The 24799-nt window shown below is 40.9% G+C and overlaps 1 protein-coding gene across 2 annotated transcripts; it reads right to left on the bottom strand.

Annotated features, from left to right (window-relative positions):
• Window positions 1–461: 461 nt before the first annotated feature.
• LOC147611255 (uncharacterized) lies at window positions 462–2699 on the bottom strand. Of its 2 annotated transcripts, none has more exons than XM_086784311.1 (2): window positions 2449–2699; window positions 462–2321 (listed from the first exon to the last, which is right to left on the bottom strand). In XM_086784311.1, the coding sequence occupies exon 2, from the start codon at window positions 2180–2182 to the stop codon at window positions 668–670; it is 1515 nt and encodes a 504-aa protein (XP_086640437.1). In that variant the 5' UTR covers window positions 2183–2321; window positions 2449–2699; the 3' UTR covers window positions 462–667. The 2 variants fall into 2 exon arrangements, with proteins under 2 accessions (XP_086640437.1, XP_086640438.1); XM_086784312.1 differs by having other exon boundaries at window positions 462–2302; window positions 2449–2604.
• Window positions 2700–24799: the final 22100 nt, after the last annotated feature.

The raw sequence follows: 24799 nt of genomic DNA, 5'->3' as shown, positions 1-24799 counted from the left end.
AAGTCTTGTGTTGTGTGCCTGCCGAAAATAGTGCCACCAATAGCATCTCTCATGTACACATGTTGGTTCTTGTTGATTTGTATGCTTCTCTTTATATGCTGTTTATCAGAATCTCTATAGACAATCTCTGGAGATGAAGATCACCGCCAATAACATGCTTACAATTCCAAACTCACTTTCTGTACACCATCTGGCCCAAAAGTAAGATGCCAAATACAGAGACACGAAATCTACAGTCTTCTAAAAACATCGGGAGATGAAAATAGAGCGACCCCACAAATATATAATGAGATTTGGTGAGAAGAGGCACACATCATTATAGATAGACTGTAAACATTCCACAATACTCCCAAGAAAAAAGGAGCACAATTCTCCCAAGAAAAAAGGAGTGACAGCATTGCATTTTAACTTAAAAGCAACGATAGAAAGTGTCACAGAGTGTCACAGATCATACACTTAAATTGGTTGATAATTGGTTCTTATATATTCACAGGTAATTAATGGTTTGATTCCCACATCTGAAGCAGTACTATCCCCAAAAAACATTTCCTTGTCTGAAACCACAAACTGGAAACATGCACAATGTATACAACTTGCGAACAAAATCAAGCCTAAAATTATCCATGCTGTACACAACATGATGTCGTCTAATCCTTTTTCCCTCCCACTAATCCTTTTTCCCTCCCACTAGGCCGTTCTTGGCACTCATGATGGCTTTTTCCAACTCATTAGACACATCAACACTACTACCCACAGAAGGTGTCAGTTTAGCGTCCACATCTGCATCTTTTCTTGGCACATCTCTCTGACCCTTTCTAGCCTCACCCTCCCAGCGGGCTTCCTCTCTCCCATTGCGAGCCACTCTGGGGACATCCAAAAGTGAAGACTTTGGAGAGAGCCTTGGGATGGTTTGCTCTTTTGTGAGATTATTATCATCTGTCCCATTGAAATTCCAAGAACCTCTGAATTCCACCTGTGACCTCATTTCCTCCATAGCCCTCCTGAGCACTTGATTCTCAGCATAAAGCAAGTGCAGCTGCCGCTTCATGGAGTAGCACATGGCGGCTACTTGAGCCAGTTCTCGATTCTCCTCAAGAAAGCTGACAGGTAACAATCCTTGCTCTAGATGGCCTGTATTACCCAATCGAGGGGCTGCTACTTTTGGCTTCTCCACAGGAATGCTGAGTTGCTCAAAGCTGACCTTATCTAAAAGAAGAGACGGTAGTTTAGAAAGAGACAACGATGGCAAGCTGCCATCCCATCCTTGAAAAACTTCCAGGGGCGGTTTCACACCCCACCGGATATTGAGCCTGGCTTGACTACCCAACGGAAGTGAGCTGTGGGCAATGATTCTGCAACCTCGAAGACTACTCTGAGCACCAGCCAAAGAGAATGCAGCAGAGGACTTCCGGCTATCCATCTTGATCTGCTCATTCAAAATATTATCAGGAACAGGCACTATCATGCCATTACCATTTGCCACCATGTCAGCTTCAGCATCCTGCTCCTTAAGGCCTTCCACTTTCTGCTTCCGATCACCACGCCCTTTCCACTCTTTATCAAGCCCTTCAATCTTCAAAGAAAAATTTGATCCAATCACCACAGCATTGGAATCAACCGACAGACTGCGTGCTCGATCTTTGTCCACAAAGTTGCTGCTGATTCGCTTGTGGATTGTTTTGGCATCGCCATTGGATATGGAGCCTGACACAGTGCCATTGTCGGCTTTGTTAGGTGGTGTGATATGGCTGTGCTCACTGTTTCCATTCAACTGCAGAGCCTCCACTGCATCCTTTTGTTGAGCCGGCAGAAAGTTGACACCATTGACATCCTTTCTGATACTGAAATCTCCTAGCATCGGCTTGAAGCGCAGAGAGGAGAGAGGTTCCCCACCTTTAGCGACGAGGCAAAATTCCACTTTCAAGGTAAGGGGGGCACCATTAGGAGAACCCCAGAGACCAAGCCCTGTCTTGAGGACGACAGAGAGAGGGCTAGAATCATTGGGTTTGAAAGCTAGCTTGATGGAAGGGCCTGCCAGAAAGGAGGTCCCCAGGTGGACGGCAACGTCTTGGCTACCACCAAAAGCTATGCCAGATGAGAGGGGGATGGCCCCCAACTTGAAGGGGAACTTTGCCCGCAGCAACGGGCTCTTCTCCTCTCTGAACTTGAGGGAAGATTTCATGTTGGAGGGCCAAAACAGAAGGCAGAAACCCTAGTTTGTGAAGCTCGCCGATGCCCTTCCTCAGTCTTGGGCTCCTCTACTCCTTGATCACTCCTCTACTCCTTGATCACAGAAGAAACCCTAATTTGCCCAACAACTCCTGTACTTTAGGTACACACAGAAACCTTATTTTAATCACACAAACACAAGCAGAGCCCTAGATGACGATGCCTAATGGGGACAAGGAAGAAAACCCTAATGGGCGACGACTAGCAACACAATCTTACCGATTCCTATGGAGACCCTTGAATAGCTTCAAGCTGTTTGTGTTAGAGGCAGGCCTTCCCTTTCGCCTGTCACCAAATGCCGACGCTCAAAATACCTCAAAAAGCCGCATGCCGGCTCCTACCTGAGACCCCGGGTGGGGGTGGGTGGGGGTGCTTGATGCGATTGTTGACAGATGGAATCCCTTTATTTGAGCCCATCATTTCAACTCCCTCTAAACATGGTTTTCATTCATTCCCACATGCTTCACCATAGCCGGTCGGTACCATCATCATCACATTCAAGCTTCTATGCTTCCTTAATACTAGACCCAAGTTTAACATGAGCATTATCTAGAGCCACATCAACATGCCTCACCATAGCATAGCATCATGTCGCAAGTTCGAACCCCACTCGTCGTCTCGCTGCTCGGCATGGTATGTTGTAAATGATATGTAGGTGGCGTGCTTGACCATAGCCGCTTAGGAACATCATCACATTCAAGTTTCCATGTTTCCTTAATACTAGACCCAACATGACCATTTAATATCCGCAACCACATCAACATGCCTTAGCCTAGCTTAGCATCACCACTCGTTGCTTGGCATGGTATGTTGTAAATGATATATATGGTGGTGTGCTTCCGTGTTTCGAAGTGCACTTGCAATTCAAATTTTCCTCTTTAAAATAGCATTGCATGCCTTTCCCATTTCAAAGGTTGCTCATTCTTAGGGGATTTACACACTTAACATGGAGTGGGATGGCAGGGCAAGTCTCCCCCATAATTTAATAACTTTGGATAGTGTAAGATTTTGGTGTTCCATCCAAAAGTTGTCCACCTTATTGACAAAAATTATCAATAAGCACTTGTAGCTTATTAGGTAATGCATGAGCATTTAGATCGCATTCTCTTCGCAAGGAGGCAACTTGACTAAGGCATGCATTGGCTCTAATAAGCACTTGTAGCTTATTAGCCAATGCATGAGGGTTTAGATCCCATTCTCTTCACAAGTAAGCATATAGAAAATCAATCACCCCACCCAAGGTATACCTTTTCATGTGGCCCTACTATATAATTAGTCGAGTAAAGGAGCCATTGTAAAATTTCACCAAATATATTTTGAAAACCACTCAACAAAAACTTTTCGTTGGCAACTTTTTTTGCACATGCATTTTCATCATTACGCACCATTTTTTACAAGCACAGCTAGCGTGCATCACAATTTTCATAAGGCTATAATAGAAAATCATGTGTAGGAGCACGTCAAAATCAAACAAAAGTGTTGTAACCTCCTAATAAAAATTACGCATGTTAGAACTATAAAATGTGATCTACAAACAAGAATGGCACGCATTAAAGAGAGGAACAGGAATGGTTTTAGCATTTGATTGCTTTTTGATTGCCCAAAACCTAGGTAACGACAAGCAAGTATTTGGAGGAAATAGTATCATAGTGGTATGCTATTCAAAATGCATTTGGTTTAGCAGATGCACCATTTTTCTTGTGTTACACTTTAAGTATGACATAAACTTAGACTTTCACCAAGTTTTACGCCAAACCCTAGGCAAAGAGCAAGTAATATTATCGCAGTGGTATGCTTTTAAAAATGTATTGGTTATTATATGCACCATTTTTAGTGTGTTGCATTTTGAGCATGAAATAAACTTAGGAGGACTTTCACCAAATTCTATACCAAAAATAAATTAAGCCATGCCTTTCAATAATCAATGGTGGTGCTTCTAATCCATCCTTCAAATTTGATGGATAACATACTACATCAACTAAACAATTCAAAAAATAGCACTTAGATGCCAATCCGGTTGGTCTTGAGAGGCTTGGAGCTCTAGTAAGTGTGATGTAAGTGATTGATTGGTTGTGATAGCTAATTAAATTCATAATCTAATCATGAATATTGTAATAGCTATCAAAATGATATGAACTAAGGTTGTGTGCCAAAAAAAAATCCAAATACATTGAAGTGGACTCCTTTTATCTCAATAAATCAAGAAAGGAATCATGGAGGTAGAGCAACAAATTAGCTAAGTTTGTCATTCCATTAATTTTCATATAGTGTAAAAAATTCCAATGTAGAGGATTCTAAAGGGGGGCAATATGGGACCTCCCACATTCTAGTAGAATAGCACATTTTAGCCATTGTGATAAACCCTTCAATGGGAGAGCCTTTAGTCAGCACCCTTTATAGGACAATGTGAGCATAGTAGGAAAAGTACAACTTCTCTATTTAGATCTATCCATTCCTAACAATTTACAAGTGTAAACAAGACCATGTGTTTCCTACACTTTCAACTTTTCTCCATTCTTTCCTTGAAGCTGACGTACGAGCATTGATAATCAAAATTAGAATAGTAGAACAAGGCTATCCTCTTCAAAAACAACTTTCGCAGGTAGACCCTTTCTTTGCAAGAGACTTCCAAGTAAAAAGAACATTTTCCTAGAAAAATAATGATAGATGACACTTTTTTATTGCAAAAATGCAACCTTTATTTTTAAACAAACTTTAAAACTTCCTTGCTTGTGTTAGAAAACTTTTTGCTTCCATTAAAACACATATTTATGTTCTAACATCAACACGTGCTCTTGGTTTGTATGTCACATCCTATTGATATGCATTAATCGTTGTGCATGTGTATAAACTTAAATATTAAACACTAGAAAAGTGAAAACTTTCACACTCAATTATTGACACATTGTTCCATTCTAAACCAACTTGTCATAACCATAGTGGAACTCTTCCATTCCAAAACAAATTTCCATAATCATGGTGGAACTCTTCATACACACATCTCGTTAGGTGCATCAAGACAACATGAAACTTTCATGAACTTTTACAACTTATTTGTGTGTACACTGTCAAATGGATTTTTATAAGCTATACATGATTTTTGATTAGTTTTAACTTAAAAAGTATATGTTTATGCAAACGATCACTGGGACTTTTTGAGTGATGTTTACATGACACTTATTATTGGACTATTCCTATGTATAGTAGGGAGTGAAAAGATGCATGGGAGAAGAGAGCTTGAGCTCTTGCAAGCACACACACACTCACACAAACCCTAGAAGAGAACACACAAGGTGAGAGGCTAAAAATTCTTCATCTTCTTCACATAACAAAAGAGGTCTACAAAGAAGATAAAGTGACTAACACATATAATAGAGTATATACAAGCGGTCGATAATGTGAACACGCTAAGTGGAGTGGATAGGTGTGGACTAGTCGGTGTAGTCCAATTGTAGAATCTCTAGAGAAGATATGTCGGTGCCAGCTACCAAACCTTCCAGTGAAGTAAATATCAAACGGTCATACAAGCGCCTCGTGAGTATCAGCTCATGTTAAGCTTGACATCTCAACACTCCCCCTCAAGCTCAACTCTGGCTCATGAAATCCAAACATATCTCAAAATCTGTGGAGCTTCTCGACTCCCAAGGCCTACGTGTGAGGATGTCAGCGACCTGATCCTATGTGCTGACGTAGGACAAGTCGATGTCACCTTTCTGCCAATACTCTCTTCCTGATGAGGTTGTAATGTACCTCAATGTGTTTCATCCATGCATGGAAGACTGGGTTCTCGGCCAACTGTATACTACTAAGATTATCACAATATATGACAACCTTTCTCTCTACATGCAACCCCAAATTAGCACAAGTAGCTTGTGTAACCAAGCTACCTCCCACGCTACCACCGCAGCTCCTATGTACTCTGCCTCTATACTTGACAAGGCAACTGTGGGCTGCTTCTCGCTACTCCATGTCACAGCAGCACTCCCCAATGAAAACATAAATCCACTAATAGATCTCCTGTCTGAGATGCTACCTGTCCAATCTACATCTGTGTACCCATATAGCTCTAATGGTACCCATATAGCTCTAATGAAAACATAAATCCACTAATAGATCTCCTGTCTGAGATGCTACCTGTCCAATCTGCATCTGTGTACCCATATAGCTCTAATGAAAACATAAATCCACTAATAGATCTCCTGTCTGAGATGCTACCTGTCCAATCTGCATTTGTGTACTCTAATGGTACACCTACTACATAAAACAATGCATAATCAACAGTGGCCCTCAAATACCGAAGTGTGCGTCACACACTATCAAGATGTGGTTTGCGTGGAGCCTACATAAATTGGCTTTCTAAGCCAACAGTGTAACTCAAATCTAACCTGTTGATTGTGACATAGATCAAACTCCCCACAATCTTCCTGTACATAGTGGGATCCTCCACCCAACACATAACCTGCATCCGCACTAAGCTTGCCATTTTGATCTAATGGCACCAATATTGACTTACAATCAGCCATCCCATACTTGGACAACATGTCCAAGTATGGGATGGCTGCCATTTTGATCTAATGGCATAACCTGCATCCACACTAAGCTTGCCATTTTGATCTAATGGCACCAATATTGACTTACAATCAGCCATCCCATACTTGGACAACATGTCCAATATGTATTGGACAACATGTCCAATACATATTGTCTCTATGACAGCCAAATACCATCAGGTGTGCGAATGGCCTCAACTCCCAAAAAGTAGTGCAAATCTCCCAAATCCTTTATCTCAAACTTCCTTTTGAGAAGACTTTTCACATGCTCAATCTCATCCAAGTTGTCACCCCCAAAAATAAGATCATCTACATAAATAGTGATGATCACAATACCCTTATCACTCTTGTGCACATACAAAGAGTGATTTGCATCTGCCATATGATGAAAACCAATAGTGACAAAATACTTATCAGCAATCTTGTCATGCCATGCTCATGGAGCTTGCTTCGGCTCATACAAAGCCTTACGCGAAGCTTACATATATACTCCGGGTGACTGTATCCTCAAAACCAGGTGGCTGATCCATATACACTTCTTCTTGCAATAACGTATTTTTAACATCCATCTGATGTAAAAACCAGCCTTTAGTTGCAGCCACTGCAATCACAGCTCTCACAGTTGCCATCTTTACAACTGGGGCAAATGTCTCCTCATTATCAATCCCATGTGTCTACGCATATCCTTTGGCTACCAATCTAGCCTTATACCTGCTTATGCTACCATCACTGTTATGTTTCACCTTATATACCCACTTATAACCAATAGCTTTCTTGCCTTCAGGCAATGGCACCAAATCCCAAGTCTCATTTCCATATAATGCATCCATCTCCTCATCCAAAACTTTCTCTCAACACACATTTCCAATAGCCTAATCAAAACATGTGGGTTCTACAACCTGCACAACTTTTGCCATATAAGCATAGTGATGTGCCACATAACCATCATAAGTCAACCTCTACATAGGGTTTTTGACTCTTCCATATCTTCATAACTTTGCATTTATGGCTTCCATAGCTTTTTTCACACCAGGTGTCCTCATTGCTAGAATCCCAAGCTCCTCATCAAGGCTCATCTTTCGAGCCACTAGACTCTCCATCAACATGAGAATGCCCTGCATAAATGTCAGGCATACCAAGGGGCTCAACCACTTTCTCTTTACCTTTATGTGATGTACTAACTACATTTCCAAGATTGGTATTATGACGCAGCCTACCACTCTATGGTCTATTAACAGAACCGCTGGATGAGGACTCTCGTGGTCCACTCAATGATTGTGATTGCTAACTTGCATTCTGTGCAACCACATTTCCACTTACATCAGCCCCAATAGCATCTTTCAGCAGCATACCAACTACTCATCTCATCAAATACAACATCCCTGCTTACGTGTAGTAGGATTATAGCATCCCTGCTTACGTGTAGTAGGATTATAGCATCCCTGCTTACGTGTAGTAGGATTATAGCATCTATATCCCTTTTTGCTCAAGGGAATACCTAATAAACACACACTTTTTTGCCTTTGGATCCAACTTAGTACGCAACTCATCTGGCACATGCACATATGCAATACATCCAAAAACTTTTAAGTGAGACAAATCAAGTTTCTTGCCAGTAAACTTCTCCTATGGCGTTACATCATGTATCGCTATAGTAGGAGTCATGTTTATGATATAAACTGCTATAGACATAGCCTCAGCCCAATAGCTATGTGGCATATTCTTCTCTACCATCAATGCTCATGCTATCTCTACAATGTGCCTGTTTTTCTACTCCAGCAACTCCATTTTGCTGCGGAGTGTATCTACATGTGAATTGTCTATGAATGCCATTCTTTCGCAAGAATTCAAAGAACTCATTAGAGAAGTATTCTCCCCCTCCATCTGACCTTAGGCACTTCACATGCTTTCCTGTCTATTTTTCAGCCATCACTCTCTAAAATTCTGAAAATGAGTGAACACTTCACTCTTCTCCTTCATGAAATACACCCACACTTTCCTCGTGTGGTCATCAACAATGAATGTTACGTAGTACCTACAGCCACCCATAAACATAGTCTTTGCAGGACCCCATACATATGAATTCATAACATCTAGTATGTTTCTGCTCACATTTCTGTCATGTAGAATGCATGATTTGTTTGCTTTCCAAATTGACATGCTTCACATACGTTCTCTAGACCTTCAACCTTAAACTTAGTAGCCTTGTCACAATTTCTTTAGTTTGCATAGACTTCATTCTTTGCACATTTACATGCCCAATTCTCTTATGCCAAAGATTTGTATCTGCAACAACTCTCAAACCATTTGCAAACATTATAGCACTCACTTCAAGCCTATTTACATTCAATGTAAACATTCTACCCACTCTGTTGTCTTTTGCAACCAACCTGCACTTATCTTCAAAGTCTTCTACATAACAGCCTTAAGCCAGACCTGCAACACTGCTCAATCATCTGACCACAACAGAAACTAGATTCTTTGTAATATTTGAAACATGAAGTACATCTACAAGGTACTTCACCTTACCATCCTGCATAGATAATGGCACATCTCTGTTGAGATATCGAGCTCATCTAGTGAGGCGGTGGACACTGATGACCCGCCTGGGGGATAGGCCCCACACTTACACCACTGGCATGGTTGGTGAGATCATGGGTGATATGCGGCCAGTGGAATGACAGGCTGTGTGATAGCCATTCTAGAGACTAGCATAGTTATAGCGTCAGCTCATTTAGTTAGGTTCACACTATAGAGAACCCTAGTATGTATTTGGTTGAGTACCTTTTCATATGTGTGTACTCTTATCTTTGTATATGGTGTGTTGAGTGTTGTGTGAAGGAGAAGAAGATTTTCAGCCTCTCACCTTGTGTGTTCTCTTTTAGGGTTTTGTGAGTGTGTGTGTGCTTGCAAGATATCAAGCTCTCTTCTCTCCTGCATCTTTTAATGGTATCAGAGCCTGGTTTATGCTAAGGGCTGAGCTGCAAGCAAGAGAAGCACAGGAGTCGGTACGAGGGTAAGAGCTTCATCTACTCTTCCCTATTTGTGTTAGCGACTACACCCTTGTCTCGGGAGCTCTACAGGAGGCACCGGCAAATGATCTCTGATTGAGGAGCTTTCTTCGCGGGAGTAAAGCTATAGGGCAACTATACTGTTCTAAATATTTGTCCTATTGGACGTAAATTTTGGGTCGAAAACGCGTTTTGGGCGCATTAGGACCTCCGTTTTTTGAAATGCAGGCGATTTTGAGCACTGCGGGTAAGTCATCGATTCTTTGCTTATACAGAACTCTGTTCTAAGAACTGCAGGAAGACAGATTGGTTGTGCAGACATTGTGTGTGCTGCAAGGAGGTCAACAGTTGCCATTGGGTGTATGTATGCACATTGAGGTCACTGGTTGTGACATTTGAGTGTAGTACAGTACCGCTACACAAAATACAACAGTTTGTGCAGGACAAACCAAAGTGCTATTTCTGGCAAATTTGTGTGTCTGGCAAGATGTCAGATGATGGCATAAATCAGATTGTTGCTGAGAAGCTTGATAAGAACAATTTCCATGCTTGGAGGTTCAGGTTGACAAATTTCTTGATGGGAAAGGGTTACAGGGACTACATAGAAGGTGAGCATGAAGAGGCACCGGAGATACAGGAGATCAATCCAACTACTGTAGATGTGAAAGACTTTAAGGATTGGAACCAAGGAGCCAGAAAAGTTATGTATTGGCTCTCTATCAGTATACAAGACACTATGATTGGGCACATACAGGATGCCAAGTCCCCCAAGGAGGCGTGGGACATAGCTCCTCTCTAAAGGTGGCCATATGCCTTAGCCTCATGTATGAGGCTAGTGCATAAAGCTTATGCATTAGCCTTACGCATAAGCCTCATACATAAGGGTAGTGCATAAACCTCATGCATAAGACATGCATTACCAAATGTATAAACCTCATGCGTGAGGCTTATACATAAGGTTTATGCATGAGACTTTTGCATAAAGCCTCATGTATAAAGCTTATGCATTAGCGATAAGCCTCTATGCATAGCCTTATACATAAGCTTATGCATGAGGCGTATGTATTAGCCGTATGCATAAGCATCATATATAAAGCCATATGCATAAGCCATGTATACTTCTATGCATGAAAATTAAAAATGATAAAAGTAACACTTTTGATATAAAAATTTTTCCTTTATGCATACTTCTATGCATGAAAATTAAAAATGATAAAAGTAACACTTTTGATATAAAAATTTTCCTTTATGCATACTTCTATGCATGAAAATTAAAAATGATAAAAATAACACTTTTGATATAAAAATTTATCCATTATGCATACTTCTATACATGAAACAAAAATGGTAAACATTCTTTGCACATTCACATGTCCAATTCTTTAGTTTGCATAGACTTCATTCTCTGCACATTCACATGTCCAATTCTTTTATGCCAAATGTCTGTGTCTGCAACAATTCCTGAACCATTTGCAAACATCGTAGCACTCACTTCAGGCATGTTTACATTCAATGTAAACATTCTACCCACTCTGTTGCCTTTTGCAACCAACCTCCTGCACTTGTGTGACAGGACTGCCAAAGTTTAAAGTCGAAGGTATGCATAAAATATGTGAAGCATGCCAATTTGGAAAGCAAACAAAGCATGTATTTCCACATGACAGAAATGTGAGCAAAAATGCACTAGATGTTGTGCATTCATATGTATGGGGTCCTATGAAGACCATGTCTATGGGAGGCTGCAGGTATTATGTGACATTTATTGATAACCACACAAGGAAAGTGTGGGTATACTTCATGAAGGAGAAGAGTGAGGTGTTCACTCATTTTCAGAATTTCAGAATGGTTGAAAAAGTAAACAGGGAAACATGTAAAGTGCCTAAGGTCAGATGGAGGGGAGAGAGTACTTCTCCAATGAGTTCTCTGAATTTTTGAAGAAGAATGGTATTCAAAGACAGTTTACATACAGATACACTCTGCAGCAAAATGGAGTTGCTGAGCGGAAAAACAGGCACATTGCTGAGATTGCGTGAGCATTGATGGGAGAGAAGAATATGCCACATAGCTATTGGGCTGAGGCTGTTTTTACAGCAGTTTACATCGTGAACAGGACTCCAACTGCAACCATACATGATGTAACTCCCCAGAGGAGAGGTTTACTGGCAGAAAACCTGATTTGTCGCATCTGAAAGTCTTTGGATGCATTGCATATGTGCATGTGCTAGATGAGCTGAGAACTAAGCTGGATCTAAAAGCTTAAAAATATGTGTTTATTGGGTATTCCCTTGAGCAACAGGGATACAGTTGTTATAACCTTGCTACACGTGAGTTGAGGGTAAGCAGGGATGTTGTTTTTTATGAGATGAGCAGCTAGTATGCTCCTGAAAAAGAAGCTGTTGGGGCTGATGTGAGTGGAAATGTGGTTGCACATAATATGAGTCAGATCATAGTCTTTGAGTGGACCAAGAGAGTCCTCATCTAGTGGTTCAGTTGATAGACCATGGAGTGGCAGGCTGCGTCATAATACCAGTCCTGCAAATGTGATTAGTACATCACATAAAGGTAAAGAGAAAGTGGTTGAGCCCCTTAGTATGCCTGACATTTCTGCAGGGCATTCTCATGTTGATGGAGAGTCTAGTGGCTCAGAGATGAGCCTTGATGAGGATCTTGGGATACTAGCTATGAGAACACCTGGTGTAAAGAAGGCTATGGAAGCCATGAATGCAAAGCTGCGAAGATATAGGAGAGTGAAGAATCCTGTGCAGAGGTTTACCGATGATGGTTATGTGGCACATCACTATGCATACATGGCAAAAGTTGTGCAGGTTGTAGAGCCCATATGCATTTATGAGGCTGTTGGAAATGTGTGTTGGGAGAAAGCTATGGATGACGAGATGGATGCACTATATAGAAATGAGACTTGGGATTTAGTGCAATTGCCTGAAGGCAAGAAAGCCATTGGGTGTACAAAGTAAAACATAATAGTGATGGAAGTATAAGCAGGTACAAGGCTAGATTGGTAGCCAAAGGATATGCACAGACATATGGCATTGATTATGAGGAAACTTTCAGCCTAGTTGCCAAGATGGCAATAGTGAGAGTTGTGATAGTAGTGTGGCGGCATCAAAGCAATGGTATTTACATCAAATGGATGTAAAGAATGCATTCTTGCATGGGGATTTGCAAGAAGAGGTGTATATGTTACAGCCACCTGGTTATGAGAATGTGAGTCACCCCGATTATGTTTAGGAAGAAAGCCTTGTATGGCTTAAAACAAGCACCAAGAGCATGGTCTGACAAGATTTCTAAATATCTTATCACTATTGGCTTTCATTTGCTTTCTAAATCTGCATTGGCTTTCATGTAGCCAATGCAGATTTCTTGTTATATGTGAGACACAGTGATAGAGGGGTTGTGCTTGTCATCTATGTAGATGACCTGATCATCATTACGGGGGACCATGATGCAGAGATCTTTGATGTAAAGATCTTGCTTAGACAGAAGTTTGAGATAAAGGATCTGGGGGAGCTCAGATCTTTCTTGGGCATTGAGGTGATTAGGTCACCACATGGTATTGGATTACTACAGAGATAGTATGGCTTGGACATGTTGTCCAAGTATGGTATGGCAAGCTGTAAGCCTATCTTAGTGCCATTGGATCAGAATGGCAAGTTGAGTGCAGATTCAGGAGAGATTTTGGAGGATCCTACTATGTATAGGCGCATAGTAGGAAGCTTGATCTACATGACGATCACCAAGCTAGATTTGAGCTATGCTGTTGGGTTGGTGAGTCAGTTTATGCAGGTTCCTCGGAAGCCGCATCTGGATGCATTGAGACGCATACTGAGGTATGTGAGATTTTGTTAGAGACGTTGACCTTGTTTATGTCAGCACACAGGATCAGGTCGCTGACATCTTCACCAAAGCATTGGGTACATAGAAGCTCCGTAGATTCAGGGCTTCGCTTGGTGTTCATGAGATGGAGTTGAGCTCGAGGGGGAGTGTTGAGATATCGAGCTCATCTAGAGAGGCGGTGGACACTGATGACCGGCCTGGGGGATAGGCCCCACACTTACACCACTGGCATAGTTGGTGAGATCATAGGTGATATGCGGCCAGTGATATGCGGCCAGTGGGATGACAGGCTGTGTGATAGCCATTCTAGAGACTAGCATAGTTATAGCGCCAGCTCATTTAGTTGGGTTCACACTATAGAGAACCCAAGTATGTATTTGGTTGAGTACCTTTTCATATGTGTGTACTCTTATCTTTGTATATGGTGTGTTGAGTGTTGTGTGAAGGAGAAGAAGATTTTCAGCCTCTCACCTTGTGTGTTCTCTTTTAGGGTTTTGTGAGTGTGTGTGTGCTTGCAAGAGCTCAAGCTCTCTTCTCTTTGTATATGGTGTGTTGAGTGTTGTGTGAAGGAGAAGAAGATTTTCAGCCTCTCACCTTGTGTGTTCTCTTTTAGGGTTTTGTGAGTGTGTGTGTGCTTGCAAGAGCTCAAGCTCTCTTCTCTCTTGCATCTATTCAATCTCCAACATGGGCAATTTGATGAGCAGTGTTATCCCCTATTTCAACAAAACCTGGTCTTTCAAGACTCTTCATTTCCTTGAACCATTCACCATGACTTGTCATGTGGTTCAAAGCACCTGAATCAACATACCATACATCATTCTTACATGCTGCTACATCATTTCCAGACACAGCATTAACCACATGTTGCATAACAAACAACTTCTCGTTATCCTCATTATTTCTACAAGAGGATGCATAGTTTTTTTGCTGCACTTTTCCATTTCGCATGTCACTCTGCTTCTTGCAGCAATCTACCTGCACACGTGTCTAGGCTTACCACAATAAAAATAAGCTCGTGTATCATTATGTTGCCTTTGCCAATTACCATGACCTCTTTGACTTCCCCTGCCTCTAAACAGGCCTCTTCCACCTATGTGTTGTTTGCGAATCCTGGGACTGTTGTTGTTGCTAACCATAATTCTGATTACCTGTTTAGCCACCACCTTGGCCACGTCCATGACCTCTACCTCTTCCTCTACTTGTACTTGGGTAGAAGGCCTGCTGCTCTGAACTGTTTTTGTTTTGTGTGAAGATTGTTGATCTTCACCCAAATTCTTCTCTTCATCAATGATCAGCATTGACACCAAATCTGTGAAGTTGGGAATGTTCTCCCGAGTGTAAATAGACGTCTTGAACTCCTTATATTGTGGCCCGAGACCACGTAGACATGCTTCCACCTTATCATCATTAACAGAAACACCAATGGATGCAAGGGATTCCACAATGCCCTTGATCTTCAAGGCATAATCATTCACATACATATTTTTCTTCTCCACAATATAAAGCTTATTCTTACTGAATCTTTCATGCCTTGGTGTTAGTTTCGTACAGCTTCACCAAGGTGTCCCATGCCCTCCTTAGCTATTAGTTTCGTACAGCTTCACCAAGGTGTCCCATGCCCTCCTTAGGTGTTAGTTTCATACAGCTTCACCAAGGTGTCCCATGCCTCCTTAGGTGACTTGGCATCTTGTATATGCCTAATCATGGTGTCATGTATACTAATAGAAAGCCAATACATGACTTTCCTTGCTCCTTGACTCCAATCCTTGAATTCTTTTACATCTACAACAGTTGGATTAATCTCCGGTATCTCTGGTGCCTCCTCATGTTCACCTTCAATGTAGTCCTAGTAACCTTTTCCCATTAAGAAATTTGTCAATCTAAACCTTCAAGTATGGAAGTTGTCCTTGTCAAGCTTCTCTGTAATAATCTCGTTTATTCCATCATTCGACATCTTGTCTACAACATAAATTTACCAAAAACAACACTCTTGTTTGACCTACATCTTGTCTACAACACAAATTTACCAAAAACAACACTCTTGTTTGACCTACATAAACTGTTGTGTTCTCTGTAGCGGTACTATACTACACCCATATTGTCACAAACACTGGCCTCAATTTTCATACATACACCCAATGGTGGCAACTTGAGACCTCTTTGTAGTACACATAGTGTCTGCACAACCAATCGCCCTTCCTGCAGTCCCAAAAACAAAATTCTATAGAGAATCGAAACTTACCCGCAGTGCCTGTGAACGCTTGCAAACTGAAAAAACAAAGGTCCAGACGTGCCCTAAACGCAATTTTGATCCCAAAATCCCAACGAACACTATAGTTACCCTGTAGCTTTGCTCCCACGAAGAAAGCTCCTCAATCAGAGTTCATTTGTCGATGCCTCCCGAAAAGCTCCCGAGACAAGGGTGTAGTAGCAAACACAAAGGGGGAAGAGTAGATAAAGCTCTTACCCTTGTACCACTTCATGTGCTTCTCTTGCTTGCATCTCAACCCTTAGTATGAACCAAGCTCTGATACCATTAAAAGATGTAGGGGAGAAGAGAGCTTGAGCTCTTGCAACACACACACTCACACAAAACCTAGAAGAGAACACACAAGGTGAGAGGCTGAAAATTCTTCTTCTTCTTCACATAACAAAAGAGTTCTACAAAGAAGATAAAGTGACTAACACACATAATAGAGTATATACAAGCGGTCCATAATGTGAACGTGCTAAGTGGAGTGGATAGGTGTGGACTAGTCGGTGTAGTCCAGCTGTAGTTTTTGTGGCGAAGATATGTCGATGCCAGCTACCAAACCCACCAATGATGTAAATGTCAAACGGTCATGCAGGCACCTCGTGAGTATCAGCTCATGTTGAGCTTAATATCTCAACAGGGAGTACCTTTTTCAAGACCACATCGAACCTATAACAAGTGTACCAGCTCCAGTACCTATTAACCCCACAAAGGAATCCTTCCAGTGGTATTGGTCATTTGCTCCACTAGGGCAATCTCATAGTTCCTATGGGATGGGGGTGGTCCATGGTCTCGTAGTTCCTATGGGATGGGGGTGGTCCATGGTCTTGAGTCCTTTTGCTACATTGTGCCCAGGGAGTTGAAGAGAGATAGTCCATATCAGGTTGTTCGCACAAGGGCCAGCTCGATTCTCTTCCCCAAGGATCCGGATGAGGTAGCCCCGAGAGAGCCACCTACTCCAACGATTGGAAATATTGTTTTTGTTGCAACAAGGCTGGATCCTCCCAAACGAGGACATTCAGTTCTTCCCTACCAACTTAGCTACTCAGCGCTGTTATTGGCACAACAATCGGAACACCATAGGTTGACCCAACCCAGTCCTCTCGTACTAGGGTAAGCTTTTTCACATTATTTGCGCCAGTGTGACCGGTTTATGCATGAGTGCTATTGGAGTAGTTGGGCTCGCCCCAAATCTATGCACGTACACCTTTGTTTCCCAAGAAATTCGTGCAGTAGAAGATCCTCAATTTGAGACTTTTTACACAAAGAGCATCCTATTAAACGAAGGTATTCGTGTTTGGATAGCAACTTAGGGGAGCAGCCTCATGAAAACCTTATATTCCCCAAGGAGGTCTTACCCCATTGAAACGCTCTTTAATGGAACCGTCTCTCTAGGCGGTCGCAATCAAGAAACCACAAGTTTCATTGTCCCTCACAAGAAAGCTTAAGCTTGTGAAGCTTCTGGGCCAGTGGGACCACAAAATTTGTTAGGATATGCTGTGTTGTTGAACTAGACAAAGCAACAAAGCAACAAGAAACCACAAGTTTCATTGTCCCTCACAAGAAAGGTAAAAGCTTAAGCTTGTGAAGCTTCTAGGCCAGTGGGACCACAGAATTTGCTAGGGTATGCTGTTGAACTAGACAAAGCAACAAAGCAACAATATAGACTAAAGATGGCAAGAGCTCCCAAACTGTAGGAGAAGTAAGCTTCTTCGAACCATATGAAAGCTAGCTGCTTGTGTTTCCAGCTATGTTAATGCTTGTGCCAGCACCTCCTCCTTTGTTTGGAATGCTATTCTAGATTGGAGAGATGTGGTTAAGTGTGCTACCACTTGCTGGTAGCTTACAACTATCATTACTACTTATATTTACCTTTTCATTTTTCATTTCTACGTGTATTATCTGTAGAACTTTTCTACTGAAGTTCTCTGACTTGTGTATCCCCATTGGCATACTGTTAATGCAGATGTCAGTATCTTGAAGTTTTTTAGTGGTCTTAAGTAGACCCACATGTATTTTCATCCTATTGCTTTCTGATTGCATTGCCCTTATTTTGAGCCTTTGTGTTTCAAGCAGTGGCCCTATGTGATTTGCTACCTTTGTATATATATTTGCTTTGTTGATTCCTTTCTTTGAAATGCATGCAGCATCTATATGAGCTCTACCTTACTTTTTCTTATAACTATTTCTTGAGATTTTCTAAATCTTAGGATCGCCCATCAGCTTTCTTAGCCTTGGCCTCCCAATTATTGCTACCTTGAAGATGGTATACTCATGTTCTTTGAGGATTTTTTGTCATATCTATACCAGCTATTATCCTTTATAATTATTGAGAAATTAAAGTATAATTATTTCCTAATTAGTACACAATTATTTCCTAATTAGTACACACCAAACCTCTCATAGGTCCTATTCCTAGAATTATATACCCTAGGTTGGCTTATTTTATAAAAGGAAGGTACATGAGCTAAGTTCATATAAGAAAAGACATTAGCCTGAACATGTGAGCCTACAAACATGAACTTGGACATGTGAGCCTAGACACGTGACCTTGTAGACATGAGTCTAGGGGAATGAAACTAGATATGTGGGCTTGGACATGTGAGCCTATATCCTGTTGACGTGAGTCTAGAGGCATGAACCCAGGCATATGAGAGCTTGTAGACATGAGCCTAGAGACGTGAGCCTTTATTATATTTTTTTTATCTAAAATCATTTTTGGACCTCCTCCATAAGCACTAAGGACCTTTGACAAGCCGAATCTAGACTAATTTTTGAAATGGCAATACACATTATACCAAGCCTTTGATCCCAGCAAACAACCACAATAATAACGACTACCCAGTATCATCACCTATTTTCACACACTGGTTTTCTAATTTTTGCATCTCTAAACCACTCACTATGATTGGTCATGTGGTTAGAGGCACCAAAGTCCACCTACCAAATATCTCCCAATCCTGATACATCTCTTATCATGGAACTGAGCATGTGCTGCATCACACTCAACTACTCACTTCTATCATCTCTATGTTTACTTGATGATGCTTATTGTTGTAACTTTTCACTTTTGATATAATTTTGTTTTTTCGAGTAGTCCTTTGCAATGTGCCCTAGTTTGTCATAACACCTTATGCTATATCTTGGCCTCTCTAGCTCCCCTTGCCTCTAGAGTGGAATGCTTCACCTGTATGAGACAGCTTTTCTTGTTGTTGTTGATGCCTTTGGTTTTGATTTCTAAATCGGCCACCTTCTCTAGATGATGATCTCCCTCTACCTCTACCTATATCTAAGTAGAAGGTATGTTTATGTGAATTTATGAAGGATGAACCTCCCCCAAGATTCATCTCCTCTCACATGGATAAGGAGAGAAATCAATTCTTGAAAATCAAGAAAGTTCTCTCAAACTCCAATGGTGGAGGTCCGAAATTGAATGTATTCCTTGCCATCAAAACCATTCAAGGTCACTGATACCATATCATCGTCATCTACTGGTGATCCAATAGAAGCAAGGGCATCTACAAGCATCGAGTAATCATTTATACTTAGGTTTTCTCTGGTCACATTATGCAACTCTTGCTTTAGCTGCATCCTTTGACCTTTTGTACTGTATATCCTCACCAAGGTGTCTAAAGCCTCCTTAGGTGTTTGTGTATCATGTATATGCATAATCATAGATTTTAGTATAGTACATTTCGTGCTCTTTCATATATGCTTCAACTTTGTTCAGCAATTTGTGGCTCCTTTTCATCACCTATGATGAACTCCCAATATCCTTTTCCCATAAGGAACTTGGTCATTTTGATTTCTAAGCCTAGAAATTATTCTTATCTAGCTTCTCACTCAAAATTTGTGACAAGTTTAAGACATCTTTACTTGCAGTAACTTACCAAATAGTTCTTGTAAAAACTTCTACACTTACAACAAACTTGGAGTCTCTAACAGAGCGGTACCATACACCTGTTATACTACAACTACATATGAAATAGTCACATAAAAATACATCCACCAACAACCTGCAAATCTTGGATTCTTTGTACAGACTGCCCTACAACCAATTTTTTTCCACAACTTTGCTCCAATCAGAAACTGAGCATATATAGTCATAATTAACACTTTCGTAGATTACCTACCTTCGAAAAACATGTAGAGTCAAAATGGGGCCCGAATAACATTGTCTTCTTCCTTCACCTAGGATGATGCCTTATCTAAGACAGTATCTGCTTGTAGCTCTCATGTGTTGCTCCAAAATCAAAGCAGGAAAGAGATAGAGTTACCCTTACCCATGTCCCACCCTTGCTTGCCTCTTGAGAACTTTACATGAATCGGTGCTGTAATACCATGAGGAGAGACGATGACCTTGAGCTCCTTACAAGTAAACATACACGCACACGAGTAGACAAACACATAAGTGAGATGGAGGGCTGAATTTTTTTCTATGTCCTTCTCTTCTCTATAGCCATAAACTTAAAAAGATAAGAGTACAAGTACCCTCCTACTATTACATACAATGGTCCATATTGTGAACCGGATTACATGAGCTGATATTATAACTATGCCACAACTCTAAGGCACCAAGGTGGCTGTCACATAGCCTATAAAGCATTGGCGACATATTGCCCATAATCTCATCAACCATGCCAGTGGTGTAAGTACAAAAGTTACCACCTAAGCAGGGCCATCAATATTCACACTATGAGCTTGAAATCCACACACATGAATAGACAAGCACATAAGAGAGGTGGATGACTAAATTTTCTTCTATATCCTTCTCTTCTCTACACCCATGAGGCTATTCATTGGCAACAGCAGGCAACAACAACAACAGCTTGGCAAAGAAGGATCACAACACTCAAGCTTCCCTATGAAATGGTTATCGTACCTTTGGTGAATGAGATCATTGTGATTGCTTACTTTGGCCTCTCCTAGAAACACATTCATAAGAGATTACCCTAGTAAGCTACAACCATCTCGTGTGGCCGAGGGGATCTTTTCAACTGTGGATGAGCTTATAAACCTCAAGGGCTCCAAGCTCCACACCTCCTTTGGGAGCAATTTTTGTCACCGTCTACTACAGGTCCTTGTCCCTCCTCTCACCTCACAACACTCATATACAAGCTCAGTAGCATGCATTAGAGAAGAATATTAGAGAGATAGAGGATTATCACAAGAGCAAGACTTGATTACACAATGGGAGAGTATGTTGTATTATTAGAAAAAAAACTGAATTTTATATGAAGGTCATAAGTGTTGACACACACTTAAACCATGGTCGATCAAACACTCAAGGCCCATAAGTGGCCTATTGCTTGTACAATGTTTAATCTCATATTACATGCATGAATTACATTCATGGGGAATCCATTCTAGCTTGTTGCCACATGCTCTTGGATCAGGAATTGCCATAAGTGTTCCATCAAACCATTTCTAAGAACCCCGCCAAGTTGTAGATGTGGAAAGTGTTGCTTCATAGATTGATCATATATGCTTTTTATGTCTTCGTCTTTGCTATTGATGTAGAATTATAGCGGTAACTCTTGTTAATCCCAAAATGGGTTAGCATTCCCCCCTTCTTGTTGTCGATCGCATCCTCGTTGATTAACATTCCCCCCTTCTTATTGTTGATCACATCCTCGTATTCAGGTAGAAGACTTTGTTGTGGGGAGAATTGAAAAGTTGTTTTGTTAATACTTATGATGTTGCATGAATGTTTAATGGTCATTGCTCTCCAAAAGGAATGGGAAAGGCTGGTTAACAAATGATGAAGTTAGTAAAGAGGGTGGGGATTCCTGCAAGTGATTATTTTTTTTGGCACAAGAGGTTTACATTGATTATTTCAAGTTAGTAGTGGGTCTAAGGCTAGCAATGGAGAAGAAGAGGTGGGAGGTCCGGAGAATGTTGACACAATCATCAGAACGAGAGAGTGAATCTCAATTCCTCATTTGATACATTGAAGTGATGCATTTATAACTTCATAATTTATTACTTTCCTTGTTGTTAACAAAACTTTGTAAAATGACCTTGAAATGGAAATGGACCTATCCTTATATTCTTCATTCCATGTGCTTTGATCTTTTTATGTATAAATATATTTTGTGCTCTTACAAGCAGATATACAATGAGTGCATTAGAGTGAGTCATGTAGGCTCTTGATGTAGATGCTATTGAAGTTAAAATCATTAGAAAGGCATGAAAGAATTACTTTAACTTATGAGGCTAATTGAATAGCTCTTCACCTTCTTGAGAGACGTGTAGAATTTTATGATTAAGATGTTATTTTTGAAGGGGTTCTTTGTTGGCGAGGTTTGAATGTGGGTATCACTAAGGACAACCTAATGTCTTACACTTTTAAGGGACATCCAGGTGATGGGTCTACCATTGACTAGGCTTTTTCCCTCCTTTTTCCTACCATGGCCCCCTCATCCAGAGATGTACATAGAAGGATGTCATCAATTATGAGGCTACGATGCATACAAACTTGCATTTTCCACGAGTATTATGTTTACTCACACTAAGCAGCTCTATTGCTGCTCTACAATAGTTAGTCTATTGAAGGAAGAATGGTAAGACAATCAACTTACCCAATGATGCAACTGGCTATTCATGACAATAATTGACCTTGTATCCAAGTATTACAGTCATGTAACTTGTGAAATTCTCTTTAGGGTTTGACCTAGAGATATGAGTGAAGCATGGCTGCTTGGGGTCAATCTTTTCTTTTTTCTTTGTTTTTTTCCCTTCTCCCTTTTTTTCTTTTTCCATTGTGTGTGTAGTGCATTCAAATGATCTACCTGTCGTCCTATAATGATCAAGTACTTCAAAAATCAGCTCAAAAACATGAAACTCAAAGGTTTTTTGGACGTGAAAAACCATATGTTCACGACCGGCACCAAAAATGTTATTGCTTCGGCCTTTCCTAGAAACGCATTCATAAGAGATTACCTTAGTAAGCTACAACTGTCATGGGGATCTTTCCAGGGGTCAACTGTCATGGGAACTTTCCAGGGGTCAAGCTCATAACCCTTAAGGTCTCCACACCTCCTCGGGGAGCAATTTATGCCCTCCTCTCTCATGAGCATTGTCACACCATCGCATTGGGACTATAAGTCCTTGTCCCCCTCTCACCTCACAACACTCATACAAGCTCAATAGTATACATTAAAGAAGAAGATTAGAGAGAGGATTAGCATAAGAGAAAGACTCTACTGGGATAGTATGTTGTATTATGAGAGAAAGTGACTTATATACAAGGCCATAAGTGTTCGCACACACTTAAACTATGGCCTAGTGCCTGTTTGGTGGTGGCCAAAGAGTGCCAAGTTAGCAGTAATTAGCAAAGCAACCCATCATGGGAAGGACTAGCTTCTTTGTAGCAATTGGATGAGTCATCTGCTCTTTATGCTAACAGACAGTACTCATGGGTGAAGTGTGGGAGAGTGGAAAAGAATGAGAGTGTGATTTAAGGAGGATTTGAGAAGCAAGAGTGTAGAAATAGAGAGAATTAGAGTAGGAGAGTAGGGTAGAAGAGAACAACTTATGCTCTATCCAAGTTCAGGGAAAGTATGTGAGTCTTGTAGTGCATGGCACTGTGGATAACACTTCTAGAATGAAAGCATGGAATGCTCTCGCCACACTTGTATCGCATTGTATTGTATTGTGCTGTCTTGTCTTGTCTTGTCTATCATCCTTTAAGCATATGTAGGTAATCAATCTGATGCCTTTGTGGACTGGTAGGATATGCTTCGTCCTCTAAGCATGTCTAGGTAGTTAGTCGTCTTTACTTCTTGCTTACAAGCTCAACTCCTTTGTAGGAGACTGATAGGATGTGCTTCGTAACTTTATTATATTGGGCATAGCTTAGAGAGCTTGGCTAGTTGATGCCAACTAAGTGGCTTAGTCATTAAAGTGTTGGGCTTGACCAGGAGGTAACACAGCATTGGGAGGGAAGAATGAGCCTATAGCATTGCTAGAAGTAGTATAAGGAAGTACATGAAGAAATAGGTGTAACTGGAAAGAATGTCTAGATTTAGTAATACATGTTCAAAGAGTCATGAGTCATAGTATAGGTCCGTGTGAGTAAGAGCCATGAAAAAGAAACAAGAGGCTTGACAAAGTAGTATTCATAGAGGCTACATGGAAGATGGCAGACTCTCAACAAAAAGGGCACAACGCTTGGCATAGGTGACCAAAATAAGTTGAGGTTGGTGATGTGTTACACCATCCTGATGACGAAAAATGTGGTGCTAGGAGAGCAAGTGCCTCTACAGAAGTCACCAAAAAGAGAGGTTCTAATGGTAACTCAATCCCAAGATCAAGAAAATCAAAATCTTGAGTGAAAATCTGGTGGAGAAGAACAGGAAAGAAGGTAAGAGAGAGCTAAAATCTGTCCTTTGAGAGGACGTAGAAGATGCACCATGGCCTTAAAGTACCTAAAATTTAGGGACAAGAGTGATGAGGATCTGAACACTCATGTGTTCGCTTTCAAAACCATTTTTTTAGCTACCAGATCTCTTGCAATGCATAGAAAATAGAGTCCCTTTATAACAACATTAGGAGGACAAGCTAGTATGCACAGTATGGCCTAGATCACTTCTAGATATTTGATGTAGTAAATTATGCTTTCTTGAAAAGATTATCGAAAGATAAAGTAACCACACAAGTAATGGTTAAACCATAAAGGCTGACTTATAAGAAGCTACTCGTCGTTTTTGAAGATTATGTAGTAGAGTTCATAGCATTACTCATGAGGCTGGATTTAGCCAATAAACCACTAGCACACTAAGTCAATGGTTTGTGAGGGGGCTATGGTCAACACTCTAGCCTACAGCAAGCTGATCTGGACACTATGATGTTTGAGAAAATGGTGGCATTTGGCATCTGCACAATTAGAGCAATAAGGG

The sequence above is a fragment of the Cibotium barometz genome, chromosome 47, assembly GCF_041138505.1.
Source record: "Cibotium barometz isolate CiBa-2024 chromosome 47, ASM4113850v1, whole genome shotgun sequence".
NCBI lineage: Eukaryota > Viridiplantae > Streptophyta > Polypodiopsida > Cyatheales > Cibotiaceae > Cibotium > Cibotium barometz.
Note: the sequence above shows the minus strand (reverse complement) of the source record. Positions and strands in the feature narration are given on the sequence as shown.

Excerpts from the sequence above, each read along its gene's own strand:
- LOC147611255 (XM_086784311.1), bottom strand. The coding sequence starts at position 2,182 with ATGAAATCTTCCCTCAAGTTCAGAGAGGAGAAGAGCCCGTTGCTGCGG.